Source organism: Eptatretus burgeri, chromosome 5 (genome assembly GCF_056783735.1).
Source record: "Eptatretus burgeri isolate ZD-2024b chromosome 5, Ebu_testis_v1, whole genome shotgun sequence".
Classification (NCBI taxonomy): Eukaryota; Metazoa; Chordata; class Myxini; order Myxiniformes; family Myxinidae; genus Eptatretus; species Eptatretus burgeri.
Genome location: NC_140965.1, coordinates 108,864,326 through 108,887,476, shown reverse-complemented (window position 1 = coordinate 108,887,476; position 23,151 = coordinate 108,864,326). Strand labels below are relative to the sequence as shown.

Below are 23,151 nucleotides of genomic sequence, written 5' to 3'. Positions count from 1 at the left end.
GCCAAAGGGGGCCACGTGTCCCAGCCATGAGACCGTGTGAGGGCACGGAGAGAAAATTGGGGGGCGAGGCCCGAAATTGTAAGGACACCAACACAGGCGACGGGAATCTGGGTTTATAGAACCAATAGTTTAAGCGAGAGGCGCTTGTTGAAAGCCCCGGGGTAGTTTAACAGTTAAATGGTAAGGATAGATAGGAAGTGTACCCCTCCGCACCATCCATCCCCTCGCTCTCGTTGTGGGCCGCTGGACATACTTTGTGTTATAGATCGCTGAACTCTGGGGAGGCCATTCTGAGGCTTCGTTGGGCCTCGACACAGGATGCTAGCTCTCCCTTGTTCCCCTCCGGGAAGGGAACGTAGGGGTTGGGAGTAGGCTAGGTGACAGGATAGGTTAGCCGAACAAAGACGATAAAGGGGGTTAGGGGACGATTTATAGTGGGGAAGTAAAAAAAGTAAAAATAAAAAAATAAGTTGGGGCTAAATTGGGTTTTACAAATTAAGGGAGTGGGAATGTACAGTGACAGGCAAAGGCGATAGGTTGGGAGGGAGACCGTAGGGTAGGTCCGAGCCCGCCTTCCAAGTGGCCAGCACCACCGCACTCCCTCCACCAACCTCCACGGAACGGCAAAGGCTGGCCAACTTCATCGGCAGCTGTTGTTTTGCTGCGAGGCCTGTGCCGGCTGGATCGTCTGCAGCTGCTGTGCTGCAAGGCCTGTGCCGGCCCACTTCATCTGCCGGCTGGCTGTTTTTCTTCAAGGCCTGTGCCGGCCAGTTCATCTGCCGGCTGTGTTTGCCTGCAGCGGCCTTCTTCTGCGGGCTGTGTTTGCCTGCTGCCTTTGCCATGCCATGCCCACTGCCCCTGTTCACCAGCCCCGTTCAATTTTTGCTTTGCCCCCCCCCTCCTGTTCATTGCCATGTGCGCCAGGATCAAGGCAACAGTTTGCAAGCTGCAAGAACTGCCCTGTTGGCAGCTACAACACGGGCCTGCACTGGCGGCCCGTGCACCGTGTTTGTGTTCATCCATCCATTCGTTGTGTTCATTGCGTGTGCCACTTGTGCTGGCACGGAGACTGCATTTGTGCAGCCCATGCACCGTTGTGGTTCACTGCATTCAGTTCAAACCATTCATCCATCCATTCGTTGTGTTCATTGCGTGTGCCACTTGAGCTGGCACGGAGACTACGTTTGTGCAGCCCATGCACCGTTGTGGTTCACTGCGTTCAGTTCAAAAGGGAAGGCCTTGGACTGCGTGTGAGCAGCCGGCCACGTTCCCTGTCACCTGCATTGTTTGAGTCAGAGACTGCATGCGAGCAGCCTGGCTCCCTGCTAACTGCTTTCTTTTTGCAGAGTTCATTGATCCTGGGATATGGTTTAGTGTAAAATTTGTAAGTTAAGGTTAAGATGTACTGTACATATGAGTGCGCCCCCGGCATGTTTGTCTTAGCGCCGGCAATTTTATTTAAGTCGTCCGTGTGAGTGAGTTTGTTTAGGTAGTTACTCAGCCCTTAGGTTATTTATTTTGGGGACACGAATACCATGAATGTCGCACTCAGGGATCCGTAGGTAAAATGTACTAGGGGAAAACTACACATGATGGCACACGAAAATTTGACGACTCGGGACGAGTCTGTAAAAAGGGGAGGGGGTAGTGTTGTGGTTGACGAAATTCACAAACCACCATTCAGGTCCCTTAGGTGAGATATCTCTGTAAGTATATGTGTAGTTAGGCCCAAACCCGTTGTTTCGAGGGAATAAATGTCATTCAGTCGGGCTGCGACTCTTCAGGATAGCCGTTTTTCTTTTACTATCTTTATTTTGGACCAGCCGCCATTACTACCACCACCAACCACGTCTCACAACGCCGCTTCACAACAACCACCAACCACAACGCCGCTTCGCAACAACAACCACAAACCACAACGCCACTTCACAACAACCACCAACCACAACGCCGCTTCACAACAACAACCACCAACCACAACGCCGCTTCACAACAACAGCCACGACCTTTACCGTCACAACTCGCCATCATCGCATCCCCACCATTCTCGCGCCACTTGTGGGCACCGATACTGGACTCGTGTAGGCCGCGCACCGAGCAGCGTGTTCAGAAACATCACAGACTTTCCGAGAAAAACGGATCAAAAACGACTCACGCCCACTTCTGTTCCGTCCTATCGGAGAGCGTGGGGCGATTTGGCCCCGCCCCCAGGGCGTTGGAGTGAGTTCGCGATATGCAAATTCATGGATCAAAAAGCATTCACACCCACTTTTCCTCGGTCCAATGGGGAGCCAGTTAGAGAGGTGAAGGGTCGGAGGCAGAGGGTCAAAGGTGAAGGAGCGAAGCCACGGGGCATATATAAACGGCTGCGTTCGTCAGTCAAGGCAGTTCACTTGGGAGTTGTGAGTTCGGAGGGGAGAAGTCAAGACTGAAGAGTTGGGACGAGCCAAGAGAGGAGACGGAGAGGGCGATTAGACGGAGCTGTGGAGAGGTGGCGGCGACGAAGGCGGACGAGGGGGTGCTCGCGTCGGTGCCGGGAGCTGCAGAGGGAGAGGCCAGCAACGCGACCGAGGTCGAGGAGGAGATGCTCGTCGCGGGACCCGAGACAGGGTGATATCCTCCATCCCCCGAGCATCAACAACCCCCTCCTGTTTCCCCCCGCGCTGAGATAGTGCGACAAGGGGGCCCCTTTCCCACCCCCTACCAGACACTGTCCGCGAGGCCCGCGGAGTTGAGGCGCCACCGCCGCTTTGCGTCTCATCATCAGACGGGTAGGCCCGACACGGTCTCGGCCCCAGGCCCGCCTACCCCCCTCATCCTGGAGGGTGGTTCTCTTTCTTTTGCTTTGGGTATCTGTGTTGTCGGCGCCGTCTGTGAAGTAAAATTGTATAAGTGTTGCCGTGTGCCCGGTAGTCGGTTAGCTCTGCATTGTCTTTTGCTATTACATTTGCTTTTTGTGTGATATTGTGTTTCTTCTCCTTTTCCATGTGCTTTTGGTGTAATTGTATATGTGTGCTTTCCGTTCATCGCGAAATAAATGTGAGTTATGTTGAACTGTTTTCCCGCTTCGCTTCGTCTTTTCTTTCATTGAATCTCCATCTTGCTTCACGTAAAGGGTTGGTCGTGGGCTAAAACGCCCGATAATTAATCGAACCGTCGAGGCCCACGAATAACACCGCTCGGTTATCCCGATAGTACGGAACGGGTCGCTTAAAGTGGCCCGTGTCCGAAGTCGACCTGCGGCAAGGTGCGATCGCCCGGTCTACCCTCCATGTGGGTACTTAGGTAGGTCGAATTTGGCGAGCAACCCTATCCCACGCGGGGGCCGATTGGCACGATCGTGGTGAGACCGAAAGGTCCACCCGTGACTAGTTCCCGGCGTTAGTCCGAGAGGGTCACGACTGGATTGTCCGTCCGGTGGGCGACGTGCCGCGATTCGAGTTACGTGGCCGTCCGCACGCCGGCCGGCGCGAATCCGCAACAATATATATATATATATATATATATATATATATATATATATATATATATATATATATATATATATATATATATATATATATATATATATATATATATATATATATATATATATATATTACCAAGCTTGCACACTAAAAACTCGGCTCGCCGTCATACGATCCCAATGAAATTGCTGTGGCACTTAGCGGACATGCTGACAATGTTTGGCAAGTCTTGGCGTTCCATAGTACCACTTGCATTTTGCACAATGTGTATTTTTGTCATTCCCCATGTCATCTGCTACCAGCTATGTTGTACTGCTATCCCGTGCATGTGCACGGGTATCGCTTGTATATATATATATATATATATATATATATATATATATATATATATATATATATATATATATATATATATATATATATATATATATATATATATATGTATATATGTATATATATATATATATATATATATATATATATATATATATATATATATATATATATATATATATATATATATATATATATATATATATATATATATATATATATCTACACATGCATTTTTTCTTTTTTTTACATATTTACGTTGATCACGCTGATCTCCCTTGATCCCCATTGGTGTGGACTATGTCCAATCGTCTGGGTGGCAGGAACAATATGTATGTATGTATGTATGTATGTATGTGTGTGTATATATATATATATATATATATATATATATATATATATATATATATATATATATATATATATATATATATATATATATATATATATATATATATATATATACACTGTCAAAGGGCGGAGGAGTTCCCTGTGAGCCAAAGGCCATCCATATCTAGTGCCAAACTGTGTCTTCGGACGTCCTCCTGCAGTTGGGTTACTTCTTATGACAAGGTTGGTGGCAGGATTTGACTTCCAGCCACTGTAAAACCCTTCATTTCACAAAACATTCTTGAAGCACAAATAAATCCGAAAACCCACTCCGTGGGAGTACCTCTTGTGCAGCTTCCCTTTGCAGGGCAGCTCACTGGATGACGGGATTGGGGCAAAGCCTTCGGGACCCCCAAACTTTGATGATAGGAGGGAAACCATGGGGTAACATTTCCTGGGTCAGATTGCGGGAGTGTGTCAGAGTGGTGCTGAGGTGTCATCCACGAGATGGTGGTCCCTTCGGGTGGGTGCCTGGAATGTCCTATCCGTAAGAGAGGATGACCACCTGTCTCTGTTATAATCTGAGCTCAAGCGTTTGGACATCAGTATTGCAGCATTCTCTGATGTTCGGAGACCGGATTGTGGCGATGTGATGGCAGGTGGTTACACCTTCTAATGGTCTGGTCACACTGATGGTTAACATGCCCAAGGAGTTGCTGTAGCTGTGTCCAGTAAGTTGACTCCAATGATAATTCAGGTAACACCGGTCAACGAGCGTATTATGAGACTAAGGATTCGTCACTCCTTAGGTGTCATTTCCCTGGTCTCTGTTTATGCTCTGCTAAGGCGAGTGACCTCACCGTGAAGGAAGCATTCCACGCCACGCTAGAGTCTGTGGTTGATCAGTGCCCCAGACAAGATACACTTCTCGTCTTGGCGGATTTCAATGCATCGACTGGAACTGATAGGGATGGTTATGAGATGTGTGTTGGTCCCCATGGGTCTGGAACTGAGAATCTGAATAGCACTAAGTTTGTTGACTTTGTAAGAAGTCATGGACTTGGGTGGCTGGTTCATGGTTTCAGCGCCCACAGGCTCAGTGTTGGACTTGGTATTCCAATGCTGGTGGTGTGGCAAAGGAGATTGACCATGTCCTCGTTGATGGTCGCTGGAGGATGAACCAGAACTGCAGGGTCTACAGGAATGCTCAATTCCTCAATACTGACAACCGGCTTGTTGTCGCAACTCTTAACTTGCACCTTAAATCCAGGAGAATGGTACCATCCCAGCCTCGGCTGGGTGTTGACAAGAACAAGGATGCGAGGGTAACTGAGGAGTTTGTGAAAAAGCTGAGAGGATATTTGGGGGGTCTGGGTGCTTTGGGAGATCCTGATGAGTTGTAACATCGTCTCCGGATGTTACATTAATACACCAGGGGGTATTAAAGTGCCTCCAAGACCCTCCTTGATGTTGCCGTTGGATGTCTTGGAACTCACTGGAGGGCGAAGAAGAATTTTGTCTCTCAAGGGACACTGGATACCATTGACCAGAGTCGCAGGGCCAGGCTGAATGGCAGAGCTGTGCTGTTCAGGGAGCTGAGGCATAAAACTGTACCTGCGCTCAGGGTCGACAAGGAGGGCTATGTGTGAGGAATCTGTGAATGGGTAGAGCATCACCAGCGGTCAAGTGATTCTTGTCCTGGTTATGGGGGAAGTCAGGCGTAACACCAAAGAGGTCAACAATTGACCATATCCTTGCTGTTCGGGTCCTCACCGAACACAGAGGAGAGTTTCAGCAGGGGTGCTTGCAGTCTCTGTTGTTCTCTGCAAGGCGTTCGATTCATTGAATCGGGATGCCCTCTGGAGGATTCTTGGTCTTCATGGGGTGCCACCAAAACTGATCGATCTGATGTCTGAACTCTACTCTGGTACTAAGAGTGCTGTGAGATGTGGTGGTATCATCTCTGACTTATTTCCAGTCGTTACTGGAGTTCATCAGGGGTGTGTACTGGCCCCCACACTTTTCAGCACTATATGGACTGGATTTTAGGGAGGATGTCAGAGAGATCAAGCTGCGGTGCATCTTTTGGGAATGACAAGATCTCTGACCTTGATTTTGCAGATGATGCAGTCGTCTTTGCGGAGACTTTAGATATCCTTTTGGGGACCCTCGAGGTGCTGAATGAGGAGTTGGAGCCGCTGGGATTATGGGTTTTCTGGGTCAAAACTAAGATCCAGGCTTTCGGTGACATCTTGGATGGTGCTGTCTTGTCTGTGCCTGTTTGTGCTGAGGATGTTGAGGTCCTGGAGAGATTCACTTTCCTTGGCAGTGATATTCATGTCTCTGCTGGCTGTGAGTCGGAGGTCGATAGATGTCTGCGTCAGGCCTGGAGAGTCATGGATTCACTGGATTATGGGGTGTGGTGCTGCCGGTACATGCGCGGGAGGACGAAAGTCCAAGTCTTCAAGTCCTTGTTGCTTCCAGTCTTACTCTATGGATATGAGACTTGGACTCTGACCAGGGATCTGATATGGAGACTTAATTGCCAAACTTAATTCCTTTGGTACCAGGTCTCTTCAGAGAATCCTTGGCTATTACTGGTTGGACTTTGTGTCCAAATTGCGGTTGCTGAGAGAGACTCAAATGAGATTTGTTCCCTGCATAGTCCGTCAGCATCAGCTACGGCTGTATGTAGATGTGACTCGTTTTCCTGATCTGATCCTGCTCACCAGATTCTCTCAGCGAGGGAATCTCGTGAGTGGAGGAGGCCAATGGGCCGACCACGTGCCTCATGTTTGCAGCAGGTTGATCGGCATCTCAAGGAGATTGGGATGGGCCATTTGCCTGGGGGACGGCCAGACGGAGGCCCCTGAAGTTCCGGCGGAAAGTGGACGCAGAAACGCGCTGCTCAAGCGCATGCTCCCATGTCTGACTTGACCTTACTATTATTCAGAGACTGGTGTTTGTTTTTAGGTTTGTTTGTTTGACGCACAACTCCTCCTACACTTTTGGGCCAATTCCATCCAGACTTGCTGAACAGGATCAGCATGATCCCAATTAATGTAAAGTGTTGTTTTTATCTTTGCCGTTGGTCTTGGGGGTGGGGGGGGGGTGGAGAAGGGGTGACACAAGTTCTTCATGTCAATATGTATCGTGTAGCGCCCCCTCCAGTTGGGGTATTACAAGTCCACACCATTTACAATGCAGTATTCCTGTCACCACGTTTTCCATTGCAGTGAGGTGTTTTGAATTATAAGTAGTAGGTATGTTTTTGCTTTGTACACTTAACCCGGGTCATTTATTTTTGCATGTGCAGAGCTGTCACTTACCTATACACCGCCCAAATATATGGGTCAGAAGAATGTGTTGCTTACTTGGAACAAGATCGCCTGCATGGCGGGTACTCTGCAAGTCTATGTAATTTGAGAGGTTTGTCTGTGAATAATTTCTGAAGTGAAAAAAATTGCAACCACGTGTGGGTCATTTCCAACTAGAGAGAAAGAGAGAAAGAGAGAAAGAGAGAAAGAGAGAAAGAGAGAAAGAGAGAAAGAGAGAAAGAGAGAAAGAGAGAAAGAGAGAAAGAGAGAAAGAGAGAAAGAGAGAGAGAGAGAGAGAGAGAGAGAGAGAGAGAGAGAGAGAGAGAGAGAGAGAGAGAGAGAGAGAGAGAGAGAGAGAGAGAGAGAGAGAGAGAGAGAGAGAGAGAGATAGAGGAGAGAGACATATATAGATTGTGTGTGTGTGTGTGTGTGTGTGTGTGTGTGTGTGTGTGTGTGTGTGTGTGTGTGTGTGTATTTACGTTCTTACGTACGTAAGTATGTGTGCACACATGTGCTGGACTGTGCGCTGAGTTGTGCGCTACTTCATGAATTTATACTTCTTTCTGGACTTGATTTAAGAACGTAGGGGTGGGGATGCCAAATAAAGTTGTGGCTCTGAACACTTGTATCACCATAAGTTCTCTATTACATCATGGCTGCTGGTCAATTGTGAGGCATGAAACAAACCAACAGCTTTGGTTAATTCACCGCTAATAAGGGCTTGGATTACTATTTGTTTTTACGTTTTAAGAATAATTCCAAATATGCTCCGACAGGAAAATTATTACGAGAAATTAGCAGTTTTCTTGCTATGTCCGACTCCTATTTATATTTGGAAAGCCCACGTTCCCCAAAGCCACCAATCAACCCTCCATCCCAATCTTCCTACAGTGTATATAAATAACATATAGATTGCCTTATTCTGATTCTGAAAATGGAAAAAGTTTATGTTATAAAAAATAAAGTACCTCCTTGGAGTCACCGGTGCCTCTTGGTGAGTAAACAACCCGATACTTGCTCACTCGACCCCGAGCAGCTTTCCAGGAGGCCCTAAAGCTGTTGTGCGTCACGTCAGAGAATTGCAGATCACTTGCACCAGCAATCGGCACTGCACATCAGGTAATGGGAGAGGAGGAGGGACAAACTATTGAAACAGGGTTACAGAGTTCAATGATATTGTGACAGTATTGATAATAATAATAGGGAGGGGAGGAATCATGGCTTCATGCTATAACCCAGGCAAAAAGCATAGCTATTAAGTCGTACTTAACTAACTTAAGTACAACTTGAGTTCTACATAATAATATGGGTTATTGTCAGAAAAATGACTTGAGATGTACTTGGAAAGAAATTGTATTTGGCTCGAGTCTAGAAGGCTAAAGAAGTTTACGATCAATCCACAATCCACCAAACTCAATTTTGAGCAAATGCAACAAGTAATTTTAGTGATTCTGGAACAATCTTTGCAGTCTTACTGATATGCTGGAATGATTTATTCCAGCACCATTACTGGAATGATTGATCAGTGGTAGCACACTTCCCCATGAGATTTCTTGTCTGGGTTTGTTTCTTGATGCCACTATAAAACGTCATCCTGGTGCTTCACGGGAAGGGTATTGCGTCAATGAGAGCACTGTCCATGGGAATGGATGGATCTTAAAAAACGAATGGTGTATTTTACAATGAGAAGGCGAGTATGCCAGCACCAGCGCACAATTCCAAATTTCTGCTCTGACACATCCCATTCGGAAGGCACGGCAAACTACTCTGCATATTTTCTTCCCCGAGCAGATGCTTTGAGAGTCACGAACGTCTCCAAACCAATGTGATCTCTCCTCTCATGACTGTTCCTACCATTGATGTGTACAAGTGTAATCACATTACCAACCACCATGTATGAAAGTTCAATATGGTGTGTCTGGTATTAGTTTTATAAAATCAAAATAATATGTGAAGAATAATATTAATAATCGCAATAATAATAATAATAATAATAATAATCAAAATAATAATGACTTTTTTCTGGGGACACATTGCGAGAATGTTTTGTGAACATAATGCATGTGTTTCTGTGCCGATCATCCAAAGTTGGTTGCACCGAGAGCTGAAGATCCATCTATCCATGATGGTCTTCCCAAGAGCAGGTCCATGCTGCCCAACCAGATTCTTAGCAAGGATTGTGCACTGGATGTGGTTTGCCATCGCTGTCCTTAAAATAGTCAAGGCATTAATTTCGAATTTTGAAACAAATACTCTCAATGAAGAACAATGTGGGATAATTGGTGTTCACCAGCATCGCTTCTGGAAGAAGATTACCCAGTTTTAATGTCCCATCTAAGAGATGGCACAATGATTGATTTAATGCCCTGCGTGTGGAAAACAAGGGTTACTAGTCATGGCAGACTTTCAAACCAAGACAAAAGACAGCTCAAAGGCAACTGTGCTACCTCTGAGCTGTCCTGCCAGCTCAGCTGGAGATAGGAAGTAGCATTACATATCTGTAGACCCCCTTCTCATTTATGCCAATATCTGGTGCAAGTGTAATAAGAGTATTTGGGACATTCTATCTTCCTAGATAGGAGGAATATTGATTTGTTTTGGTTTTTTCATCATTGTTGTGCATTGTGCTAATCTAATCTTGCAAAGTAATTCCTTGAGCAGCCCACTTGGGAAGCTTAATGCAATCAACAATAATCGAGTCAATGGAACAACTTCTTTGCTTTCTCCCTTTTCCAACAGTTTCTCTTCAGCATATACTTATCTTGTAAACAAGAATTATAACATGGGGAAGTCAAATGAACAGCATCAGTTCATCTTTGCAAGTTGTGTCCAGAAATAGCATCCCAACATCGGTTATTTATTTGATACTCATTTCATAATTACACGTGATCAAAATCATTGTTATAAACTTTCAAACAAATAAATATTTTAAAATGTCATTTATAGTTTTTCATTGGGTGGAGACCGATCTTCCTCAATCCTCTTCCGGATGGGTGTGCCACAGCCATGGTATATTAAGCGGGAAAAATACAAATAAATAAATAAATGAAAAAATAATTTTACCCCCCCCCCAAAAAAAAAAAACAATCGTTCATTGTACACCATTTTAGTTTTGTGATGGAAGATGCTAGAAGTGACTGAAGTATCGTTGTATTCACACTAAAGGAATCTGCACTGATGTGCTGGATGTTCAAAATACATCTCACTGGAGGATTACGCCCATAATATGAACGAACATACTGAGTTTGATTATTTTGTGCATGAATAAGCACAACCATCTTCATTGAGGCATGATGACAGCCATGCAAAGGGGAATGATATGCCACGTCGAGAACAACATGATCCAAATGTTTAAAGTAAACTCTCAATCAGATCGACAACTACTGAACATGTCCAGTGGAGTAATTGCGAACACAGAAGTACAAGAGTCTCTCTTGTCTGTTCTTGCTTCTGGTGAGAACATAATATATTATTTCAAAGACATCATTTTGTTAATTTGAGGCAATCATAGTTTATTTACTCATCTGATGCATTCCAAGATTAAAACATTCACTGATAAAGATACAAACACCAAAGTGTTGATCAAAGGCCAGGAACAGCATCGTGATGTTAATGTTGAAAGGAGAATTCAAAGAGCATGACAACTCTCGCAGGCATGTCCTGATGCTCCCTGTTCTAAGGCGGCCAGACACAGTCATTCCGACGTCACCGTTTCTTAAAGTTGGAGCCAGGAAGTGAGTTAGCAAAGCAGAACTGGCACGCACGTTGGAGTAGAGCACCACGTGATGATGGGAAAGTTGATATAAGTGCTCTGAGAAATGGCTGCATCAGATATGCCATGGCTTCATTGCAGTGAATGACAGAACACATCAAAACAATCGGAGAACTTCCAGATACATACATGTAACATCTGCTTACCTATACTGTGCTATTGTGTTGCATGTTTTCACCAATGCCTTTCAGATGATACAAATCAATATTGACCAATAAAGGTAAAAACTATTTGTTCTAAATTTCACAAAATCATTTTGTTGTGGCATGCAAGTAAGATCTGGAAAACGTGTAAAATTTAGTATTGATTTGAGAAATGTGACACATGTCATCAATGAAGTTATCAATATTGATTTTGCTGATCTTCACTTTCAAAAAACTATGAATTATAAATGTCACAAACATGCCAATTTGTCCACTTTAAATCATTAAAATGTACTGTACAGCAGAATATTGGTATTGTCATGTCCGAATATCTGTTAATACGGAATTACTCAGAGCCGGGATCTTTCATCCCGAGGGATGATCAAAGTGGTCTTTCAATATGCACTGCATTCAATTTTACATTACTGTACCATTCCCCAAGGTTGTCCAAATGAGCTGAAAGGACGGAAAACCCACACGGAAAGCAGATAGCTGAAACACGCTTTCATACCTTTTAAAGGATTTGTTTTGACAATGAAAACCACAAGGAAAACAGTCAACAAGACGCTATAATAATGGAACAAACCAAGCGAGTCAAAAAGACGCAAACAGGAGAATGAGATATGCAAGCTTATATACAATGAGGAGAAATAAAAGCTCAAATCCTAAGGCACCACAGATCGCGCTGAAACTACAACACAATAATGCAAGCAGGACTTCCCTTTTCTCTACGATGCAAAGGGTGGGAGCAGTTAAACACAATGGTGTCCACTTTAGAGACCAGGAGGGTGATAAGAGCCAGTAACGAGCAGGGTTAGCTAAAGGTAGGCTTTCAACTTAGCCACCTGGTCCCCTTTTGTCCTTTTACCTTCATACCCACCAAAAACATAGGGTGATCCCAGCTTGGGTCAATTCCCCACAAGGCTTCTCCTCCAAGTGAGGTCTCCGTTCTCCATGCACACAAGCCTCTCTGTTCTCTTTGGTGGAATCACAAGCCTCTACTCATCCTCTCTCATGGAATCTCCTGGTGACTCTCATCTGGACTCTCCATTTGTTTCCCCGGACTCTCTAGTCTCTACTCCTATGCAGGACGTTCTCCTCTTTTGCGTCGGTGGACTCTTCCTCTTGGGTCCCGCCCATGATGGCGACCCCCAAAAATTAAACATATATCTTTGCTTCTGGCCTCTACAGCCCACTGCACCACCATGGCTGGCACACACCGACCAGAGAGATCATAATTGGCCTTTCGTACATGTGACACATGTGCATCTGCGTGTGCCTCTGTGATGGGAAGTCCACACCTAGGTCAGATCAAGTATGGGAGCATGCACCAGAGCAGCGTGTTGCTGTGGCCTGTTTTGTAACCCTGCCCACAAACAAAAGGTTTTGTGTACACATAATTAAACTGTCTACACTGTCTATAAATTACATACGCTGCCTCCTGAGCATCAAGTGCAGCAAACAACTTAACTCTGACAGATCCCTGTTATATGGCAATTTAACCGACATGAAACACGGACCATACTACGCTGACCACAGTCCAGCTATGGACTCCTTCCTCCTCTTCCACAAAAGAGTATATTTCACATATTGGAGAAATCTTGTTGCCTTTTGTTTTAAAATATGTATATCGTGCATGTATCTAGCTGTATGTACCTGTTACCATAAAAGTGCCACTTAGACGATATCATAATATGGGTACCTAATATTAAAATGTAACTTAATGAGACACAATGGCATTATAGTGATAGCATCCATTCTGAGTCTAGGAGGTTGGTAGTTCGATTCCAAACCTGGCAGCGTCATCCCAAACACATTAAAAAATAAGAAAAATAGCAATCAGAGATTGCAGACCCTCGCCAGGACTTTTGTGTGGTGTTTGTGTACTTGTGTGTTACATAAATAACAATCAAAAAGCAAAGAGGAAGTCATCGGGAGGAACCTGGATAAGACTTCCATTTCAGCTGCTGCTCCTCTTCCATCAGACCCATCGAGGCACAGCCAAGTGAGCCTTATTCAAGAAGTCAATCATGTGACCAATGAGGTTGAAATTTAAAATGTATAATCCCCATCATAACTGAATCATATTTGTAAAGTTTCACGTCGATTGATTAAGTGGTTCAAGAGAAATATATATTTTTAAGATTTTTGCTCAATCCAATATGGCTGCGAGACCATGTGAGTTATCAATTATTCATGAATACACTGGTATCCCCAAGGCTTGTGGAACATTTTTGTGACGTTTCCCCTTGATTTCTCCAGCCTTTCTAGAATTTTTTTTTAATATAGGTGTTAGGGTAAAGCCATTACGGCTGCCAAACCATGTGACCTATGACATCATGTGTGAACCTTTTGTTCCTCATGGATAGGTGGTCATACATGAAAGGTTTCACCTCAATCTGTTCAGTCACTTCAGAGAAGCAGATTTTTGAAGGTTTTTTTTTTTTTTTTAAACAATATGACTGCCGAATCGCATGACAGATGACATCACCAATTTTTTTTTTCTGGACAATTTTATCCCTAGATGACCCTCAGAAATGTTCATACTGATCGGATGTGGCGTTCTACATATGCAATTATGACATCATAACGAGGGCACTATGACGTCATAAAAAATCACACTCGTTCCCCATGAGAAGTTCTTGCTATGTGCCAAGTTTCAATTTTTTCCTTGTTGTGGTTTCAGAGATACAAAGGTCCAATATTTTTCCGTTTTTCCAACATGACTGCCACACCACATGACCTATGATGTCATATTTATCAATACTCACATTCAATATGAGAATTCGCTCCTGTGGTGAAAATTTCGTCTCAATCCGACAAGCAGTTGCGGAGAAAAACACTAAAGTACTGTGCAGACAAACAGACAGACAAACAAATGGACCCAAATGCAATACCCTCTCCTTCGGGCGAGGGTAACAATTTGCTCCTTCCTCCCTTGATGCTCAGAATTTAGAGGACAGAACACCAATAAACCCCATGAATTCCAATTATAATCTCTGGGGTAGAGACCTGGGTGTTAACAACAAAAATGGAGAAAAAGTTAACAGCAGCACAACACAATATGGAACGAAATATGTTCGGTATTACAGGCAAATGAAGAAAGACAAATAAATGGGTCAGAAAATAAACCAAAAACTCAGGATATCTTAGAAATAATTAAATTCAGGAAATGTAAATGGGTAGGATACACTAGCAGAAGGTCAGATAGACAACAATATTAACAACATGGAGACATTTTGATGGTAACAGGAACAGGGGGAGACATAAGGATGGTAACGGGGGAAGACCACATCTAAGATGGAGGGATGAAATAGACAAATATTGGGGAAGGGTCAATTGGAACAACAAAGCAAGAGAAAGAACAACATGGCATCAACATACTGAGGCTGTTGTCCAGCAATGGACTGATAATAGCATCATAATTATGACGACAACGATGACGATGACGATGACAATGACGACGACGACGATACCCCCTGGGTTGGCATATTCTCAATTTCTCTGATGACTGTGGAGAGAAAAGCAATCCCAAAAGATGTCATCACCGGTACCCACAGTACCCAGGGAACTTCCATCATTTCCCCCAAATTTAGTTCTTGTTTTCCAGAAGTTAAGTCCCATGTTGTCTGGTGTCCGACTGTGTGTTTGTGCATGATGTATGTGACAGCTCATAAGGCATGTAAGAAAGAAGTAGTGTTTGCATTTACAGAGGTGAGGACAACAACAATTTTCACATCCTACTGATGTTATAGATTTATTCTAGCCACGTTGTACATTCTTGTACTTGGGAGTTGGGAGGGGTGGCAGGGAGAGGAGTAGAGTGAATGAAAGGACTGGTAGGATAGCCTTGAGGTGTGCGCACTTTTCTCTTAGCTGTCTACCTTAGGTTTGGATCTGGGCCCAGCAATAAGGTGTCACCCCGGCATTTCGCAGGGAGCGTGATCATCAATGTATGTGCCGTCCCTCTACCAGATGTGAAACCGGGTATCCCTTCTGCTGACATTAATTGGTGGACGTTAATGATCCCAATGTGATGTTCGCAAATCGTAGGTGAGCTATTGCAGGCACCTGAAACAAATTTCAAATTCCTGCCACATTCAGTCGAGTATCCGACATCAAAGTGGCGACCCTTAGAGTATTGTAACCTGTGCCAAAGAAACTGCTTTGGCAGAACTAATGCTCTCTTCAAAGCATATTGCATAAGACATGAATAAGAGGAAGAAGAAGAAGAAGAAGAGAAAGAAGAAGAAGAAGAAGAAGAGGAAGAAGAAGAAGAAGAGGAAGAAGAAGAAGAAGAAGAAGAAGAAGAAGAAGAAGAAGAAGAAGAAGAAGAGGAAGAAGAGGAAGAAGAGGAAGAAGAGGAAGAAGAGGAAGAAGAGGAAGAAGAGGAAGAAGAGGAAGAAGAGGAAGAAGAGGAAGAAGAGGAAGAAGAGGAAGAAGAAGAAGAAGAAGAAGAAGAAGAAGAAGAAGAAGAAGAAGAAGAAGAAGAAGAAGAAGAAGAAGAAGAAGAAGAAGAAACAAAATAAGTAGAAGTTATTGTATGGCTCTTTTTCTGGATGGAGCCACTCATCTGTTATCAAAAAGATTGGTTGATAGGTTTCGACAGGAATAATGCAAACCAAGCTATCGCTACATTGTACAGTTGGAAAATTCCATTGAATGAGGAAAAGCCAAACACAAAAGCCTTTGCTAACAATGAGAAATGAATAGAAATGTAAATATGGTGGAAAAGGGAAGAAATAGGGGAAGAATAGCAAGTCAAGGAAAGTGGAGTGGTCTGCAACTCATCAAAACAGTGGAGAGAGTGAGGGAGTGAGAGAGTGAGAGAGTGAGAGAGTGAGAGAGTGAGAGAGTGAGAGAGTGAGAGAGTGAGAGAGTGAGAGAGTGAGAGAGTGAGAGAGTGAGAGAGTGAGAGAGTGAGAGAGTGAGAGAGTGAGAGAGTGAGAGAGTGAGAGAGTGAGAGAGTGAGAGAGTGAGAGAGTGAGAGAGAGAGAGAGAGAGAGAGAGAGAGAGAGAGAGAGACAGAGACAGAGACAGAGAGACAGAGAGAGACAGAGACAGAGACAGAGACAGAGACAGAGAGAGAGAGGTCAGACATAGACAGAGAGAGAGAGGTCAGACATAGACAGATCAGAAAGATTGTTTTCAACAAAGGAAAGTGAGTAGGTGTAAAGTGAAGGATATGACTCAAAGAAAACAATTCAATCTAACATCGCCAGTGCGATGACGGTGACGTCGTGAAAGTTTATAGAAATATATAACAGACTGTGAAAATGCCTTGGATGACATGCCAGAACCTGTCAAACCAAACAAATATCTGTCAAGCAGCAGAATGTGAGCAGCCAACTTATCGGGACATAAATTAAAACAGTTTGCGGAGTATTCAGTACCATGCACGCACTCATTCGAATGCACACGCAAACACACTGGGAATGCTATGCAGTTGTGTTCTTAAACTCACATGTGGCTTCTCTTCCATTGAGGGCATCAGACTCTCCCTCAGGATAAACAGCAAAGACAGAAACATCGTATTCTGTCAATTTGTTCAGATTGGAAAGCGCAACGTCCATTTGTCTTCCAGGGACTTCAATCTAAGCAGTAAATGCACACAAAACATTGTTTTTTTTTATGTTTGACTTGCAGCTTCATGTACCAACACCTGTTAAAAAGCTGTAATTTTTTTTACTATTTCATCATTGACTATGTATACTGTGAAAATGTATTGAGGGAATTACACATGGGGGATAATGGCTATGTTTGATAGATTTTTATATTTTTTATGGAGAGTTCACCCATCACAAAGCCTTCAGGTCACTTAAAGGTGGGGGTTACAAAAGGACTGCGATGAAGACATATTTTCTTAGCATTGCGAATTGGGGATAAAGCAAAACGTGGAATTCATAATCAGCCAAACAAATCATCTGAATAAAGTATCGATTAAATCGATAAAATATCGATTTAAGTAACAATAAAGGGGGGCAAATATTATTACCATGGAGTGCCACTGAGTAGGATTGCATGTTGCAATAAAATACAGTACTCCAATTCTCTGGATGAAAACCATCGACATAGTAAAATTTGGGAAATGAACTCGTCCGTAAGGATGATTGCTTTTCAAGTAATAATAATAATAATAAAAAAATAACAAAACTAAAACTAAAGTGAACACAAATTAATGAATTTGCTTTTGATGATGAAAATACCAACTGCCTCGTAATTGTTCCACAAAGACTCGGTGATATTATCATTCGAGCATATGCTCTGAGTTTGTTAGGTCAGCGATTCAATACTGATCCTGACCAAGTGATACCAAGGACTCTAAAGATCATATGTGCTGCTTTGTTGCAGTATGCTCAGCATTTAGAGGATAGTGCATGGATAAACACCATGGTTTGGCATCCCATTGGGAACGGGGAGGAGAGGAGGAATTGGGGGAGATATCACCTTTACTGTCTCACTGACTACGGAGAGAAAAATAACGTCACAAGATGATGTCTGGTATCCAGAGTGCACAGGAAGGATACTGCCCGCCAAAGTCTCGTCGTCCTCTCTTTTCAATGGGCAATTCTGCTTTTTGAAGGCCTACAAGTTATTCACTTCCCCCGTGTCAACGACTGTTCGTTCGATGTCTAGTCCTGTGTCGTTTGGCGTCTCTACAGGTGTGTGCCTGAATTATGTTACTGCTCTTATGTGATCCTAGACTGTAGAATAAGCACTAGATGCGCAATGCATCAGGATTAATCTATCAGTTGTTTAAAAACGTCTCCATTCATCGCAGTGAAAACTCATTTGGGAAAGGTTCACATACTGACTGAATAAGAGTATAAAATACCGTTTTGGAGTCACGACTGCCTTTTGGTGAGTAAACAATCCGATATCTGCTCACTGGACCTGGAGCCGCATCCCAAGATGCCTTAAATCCGGAGTGAGTGATGCCAGAAAACCGCAGGTGACGAGGGCCAGCTAGTGGCACTGTAAATAAAGATGTTGAACATGAGATGAATATTAAAAGCGAATAGCAGAAGGAGAAAAGAAAATGTAAAAAAACAATGGATAAAATTAATAGTTGTAACAAAACAATAACTAGTATGAAGTCGATGGCGCTACAAAATCGTTATACATTTCATACGTGTCCCCTCGTGTTGATTGCATATACAAACTTTTATTTTAAAATAAAATATTATGAAAGTGGTTCAAATCTGACTTCGACTTGAAATATACAAGGCAGTGTAATGGAATAAACAAATCCAGGATTTTTTTAATTCTACTTTAAAGGAGTTTGTCCTTTTTAAGGAACAGTGTTGGTAATCAATGCCCATAATCATGTGTTTCTTGCACAAGTGCACGTGATAATATTTAATATGGTAGCAAATGAGAGAGAGCAAAGAGTGCAACAGTGAATAATTTGGAAATTCCTGTTTCGCAAAAGCATCAAGTTTGTTGAATTTTAAAGATGATTGATTGCACAGTTTGGTGATGATTGCTTGTTAAAGTTACATGCATTGTGTCGACAGAATCATGCTGGAAGCAACTTTTGAATGATAGCCTGTCACTAGTGGGATGCAGCAATTGTTAAGACAGGTTTTTTTCCCTTTCATTGTGCACCTTGGACAAAAAAGAGAGTTGTCAACACAATGAAAAGAGCCATCTTTATGGTCTGCCATTATTATTATTATTATTATTATGCAATTGGCACACGAACTGAAAGGAATGCAAACAGATTAGACGAGACCCTGAAAGTAAGATACTGCAGAATCTGCAAACACCTTTGGGTCACGTGTAAAGCCGGGTTCCAATTTCAAATTGATGTGGGAAGCCGATTTATACAACTAGCGATGGGTTTCAATGGAAGGCAAAGCTGTATCAATCAGATGATGACAATGGTCAATCAACACCTGGCAGGAGTGGATTCAAGTGGAGGAATTAATCTAATCTCAAGAAAATTAAGCGCATGAAGTGTCCGGTAGGATTGGGCAGAGATAGAACACTTACATTTCAGTTGTCTGTTCTGGGTTTGATTCTCAGCCCAACTATAAACTGTCTCATTGGAGCTTTGCAGACATAACATAGCATTGCTTCAATGAGTGGACCGTCCCTCAGAAGGATCTTCTTCATTTGTATGCATCACAAGGCTGTAGTGTAGCATCATTAGCTGAGGAAGTGGCTGTGCCACTGACACATACCGTCTGCTGGTTCGGGCAGGAATTTGGAATTTGATCATGATGGCAGTGATAGCTCGCCTACTCTTTACAAAGGATACCATGGGATCTTTGATGTCCACGAATGAATACTGACAGACGTGGCGCCCATTTAACATCCATCTTTAGGATGGCACACACACTGATTATTCACCCTGCCTGTGAGACACCGGGATGGCAGTTTATAGCTGGGTCAGGATTAGATCCCAGGCTCAACAGCTTTGAGGAGAGTATGCATACCTCTAGTCCATCCTGTCGGGCCCCTCAGATAGATATTAAGCCAGGAGTCCCAGATCTGCCAGCATTAGTTGTTAAACATTAAAGATTCCATGGTATCTCTTGACCGTGAGTTGGTGTTATTCCAAGAATGCTGACAAAATCCCAAGCCCGAGCCGAACCAACACGCAGCGTTACATCAATGGCACAGCATTGATGCAAACGCACAGCTTAATGCACAAGTGAATGAGCGCATCGAGGTGCCCATTCTCTCAAGTTGTGTGTCTCATTTCTCGTGTATTGTATGCAAAGGGAATGGGATGTTTAATAATGCTCTTGTTTCTGCACACACAACAATCGTTGTGAATACATGGATCATTGTTCTTTCACAATCTCGTTGCTACAAAAAAAGAATTTAAAGTAGAATGAGCCGCAAGCACAATTACATTCTCAGATCCACATTGCAATGAACCAAACAGATACTGCATCTTGGTGCTTCAATAATTTAACAAGCATTTGTTCTGGGGTTTATTAATTATCAAACACAAGACTCAGAATTTCCATTTGGAGAACACATCGAAGGGGTTTCCAATTCCGTTTAACTTGATCAGTGGGACACGTCAGAATTAGAACGAGTATTCCTCTGAAAAGGCTCTTATGAGGATTTTGGAATTTCTTATGAGCGTTTGAAAACCATTTATTTGGACAATTTGTGTAAGAGCATGACCAAGGTATGTGACTTGCAATTTTCCAAGAGGGTAATATTGTATTACTTGGTTACTCTCTGGGATTTTTGGAAAAGTTTTTCACCGAATAATTTCACCGACATGAAACAATATTATAACGAAAGTTCCTTTAAACTGGTTTAAATTTTGTATTTCATAGCAGCATCGATTTAGAGGATGGTGCTATAGGTAGTGCACTTACCTTTGAGCTTTGGAGGAAAACTTAGAAACGTGGTTTGACCAAGAAAGATCATGGCTGATAGTGAGACCCAGGGGTTTGAGTGACTCTGCTTCCACAAGATGATTATTGGGAAAGTAGATAGGAGGGTTTGCCAGGTGGTCCTAATTTGTTGTTTTCTTTTTGTATGCAAAGTTGAGGCTCGTATAAGAGCTAACACACATAACATATAACAAGGCAGGAGACAAGAGGGGCTGGGGAGGGAGGCACAAAACAGTAGGGAACAGAGACAATAGGATATCTGTGGAAGGGAGAGGGATTGGGTGGGGTACACAGGGTAAACAAGATGGTACTACAGAGACTTTCAGGAAGGAAAACATGGAATTTGAAGGTTTGGGGTGGATTAATGGGGGGTGGAAAATATCGTGGTTTTGGATGGGGGAAGATATGAGATAGTGGTGAACAACTATTTCAAAGACCTGGAGGGAAAAGTGGGATTGAAGAGAGTATGGGAGTGTGTTCCAGAGGTGTGAAAAAGAGGAATGAAAGAGTGAAGGTGAGCAGTATTTCCTGATTTTGAAAGTTTCACCAAAATGTGGGTTTAGCGAACTTTGAGCACACTGTGGAAATACAGGGGGGACAGATCACAAACAGAGTGGGGATAGGGAGCAAGGTCAGAGGCGAGATGGTAGAAGACAGAAAGACCACCGACCTGCATCCAGTGAGAGAATGAGAGAACGAAAGACTCAGCTTCATCGCTGGAGATAGCAATGATCCTAAAAGCCTTGGTTTCCACAGCGTGAAGCTGAGATAGGTGTGAGACAGGAGAACATCCCCAGAAGGGGAAAGCAGTACTCCATTCGGCTGCAGATGAAAGCTTTGTAAATGGTTAGATGCTCTGGTGTGTCAAGGAAGGACTTTGCACGACGCAGGATGCCCAGTCGGTGACTGCCTTTGGAGGCCGGCTTGGAGATGTGGCTTTCCCAGGAAAGATCACGGCAGATAGTGAGACCCAAAAGCTTGAATGAAAGGACTTCTTCATGAGGATTGTCGAGAAAGGAAATGGGTTTTTTTCCAGATGGTCTTTTTGGAGAGACATAGTGAGAGTGTGAGATTTGTCAGGATTGAAAGACACGTTCCAAGTGTTTGACCAGCTTGTGATTCTATCCAGATCTGCAGAGAGTAAAGAGGCTGCTGACTGCCGATCTGAGGGATGACAGATGGGACGGCAGAGGGAGGAGTCATCAGCAAAGAGATAAATAGGATTGTCCAGAGAGTCAGAAAGATCATTGATGAAAACTAGAAAAGGCACAGGGCCCAGAACAATGCTTTGAGGAACTCCAGCCTGGACAAGAAGAGATGAGAGAACTCCATTTAGTGCCACGCAATGACTGTGACAGAAGAGGAAGCCCTCAAGCCATGAGTGGAGAGTTTGGTGAGCAACGCAGGGTGCCAGACCATATTAAAAGCTCGCAAAATGTTGAGGGAGATGGCTGTGATCTCATGTTTGGCATGTGGGACATCCATCCATTGTTGTGAAAACAGAAGCAGCATGTCCAGGGTCGAGTGATCTGATTTGAATACAAATTGATGGTTGGAAATCAGGCCATTGGAAAAGAGGAAGGATTTAATGTCAGAATCGATGATGGATTCCATAATCTTGCTGATGATTGGAAGAAGGCTGATTGGTCTGTAGTTGCAGGGATCTGGTTTTGCACCTTTTTATGCAGAGCGGTCATGTTTCCAGATTTCCAAGCAGATGGCAGATGATCTTAAGTAAATGAGAGGGTGAATAGAACAGAGAGAGGGTGAGCAAGAGCAGCAGAGCAGGTTTTGAGGACACACGGGCTGATGCCGTCTGGACAGTTTGCAGAATCTGAGTCAAGGATTGACAGCAAGCTCTCCACATTGTCAGGTGTAAAGGACACAGAATCCAAGAACAGCCATCTGGGTGCGACTGGGGAAGGTGGGTGCAGGAAGCAATGGGTTTGGGACACAATATATAGAAGCACACAGAGCTTAGGCATTCAGCCTTCCTGCTCTGCCTACCACTCCTCACTGCTCTGCATCATTTCAGAGAGAGAGAGATAGTGAGAGTGAGATTTCTTAGGATTTAAAGACATATCCAAAGTGTTTGACCAGCTTGTGATTCTATCAAGGTCTGAAGAGAAGGAAGAGGCTGTTGCCATCCTATCTGTGAGATGAGGAATGCCATGGCAGAAGGGGGAGTCATCATCAAATAGATAAAGAGGATTTTACAGTCAGAGAGTTTGTTGATGGAGATTAGGGATAAGACTGGAACCAGAACACTGCCTTGGGGCACTCCGGCCTTGACAGGAAGAGGAGAAAAAAGGATTCCATTGAGAGCTACACGTTGGCTCTGAGAGTAGAGGAAGTCACAGCAAGCCTTGAGTGGAGTTGGCCTTAGATGCCACAGCAGAGAGTTTGGAGAGCAAGGCAGGAGGCCAG

At 43.6% G+C, this 23,151-nt stretch overlaps 1 protein-coding gene across 3 annotated transcripts in view; it reads right to left on the bottom strand.

Annotated features, from left to right (window-relative positions):
• Positions 1-23,151, bottom strand: part of LOC147027132 (collagen alpha-1(XII) chain-like) — a 365,482-nt gene that overhangs the window by 161,313 nt on the left and 181,018 nt on the right. For all 3 annotated transcript variants that reach the window (XM_085883313.1, XM_085883312.1, XM_085883314.1), the window contains exons 28-30: positions 18,198-18,337; positions 16,827-16,956; positions 8,416-8,555 (exon numbers count right to left, since the gene is read on the bottom strand). In XM_085883313.1, the coding sequence (XP_085739439.1) occupies positions 8,416-8,555; positions 16,827-16,956; positions 18,198-18,337 (410 nt within the window). The remainder of the gene's footprint in view (positions 1-8,415; positions 8,556-16,826; positions 16,957-18,197; positions 18,338-23,151) is intronic.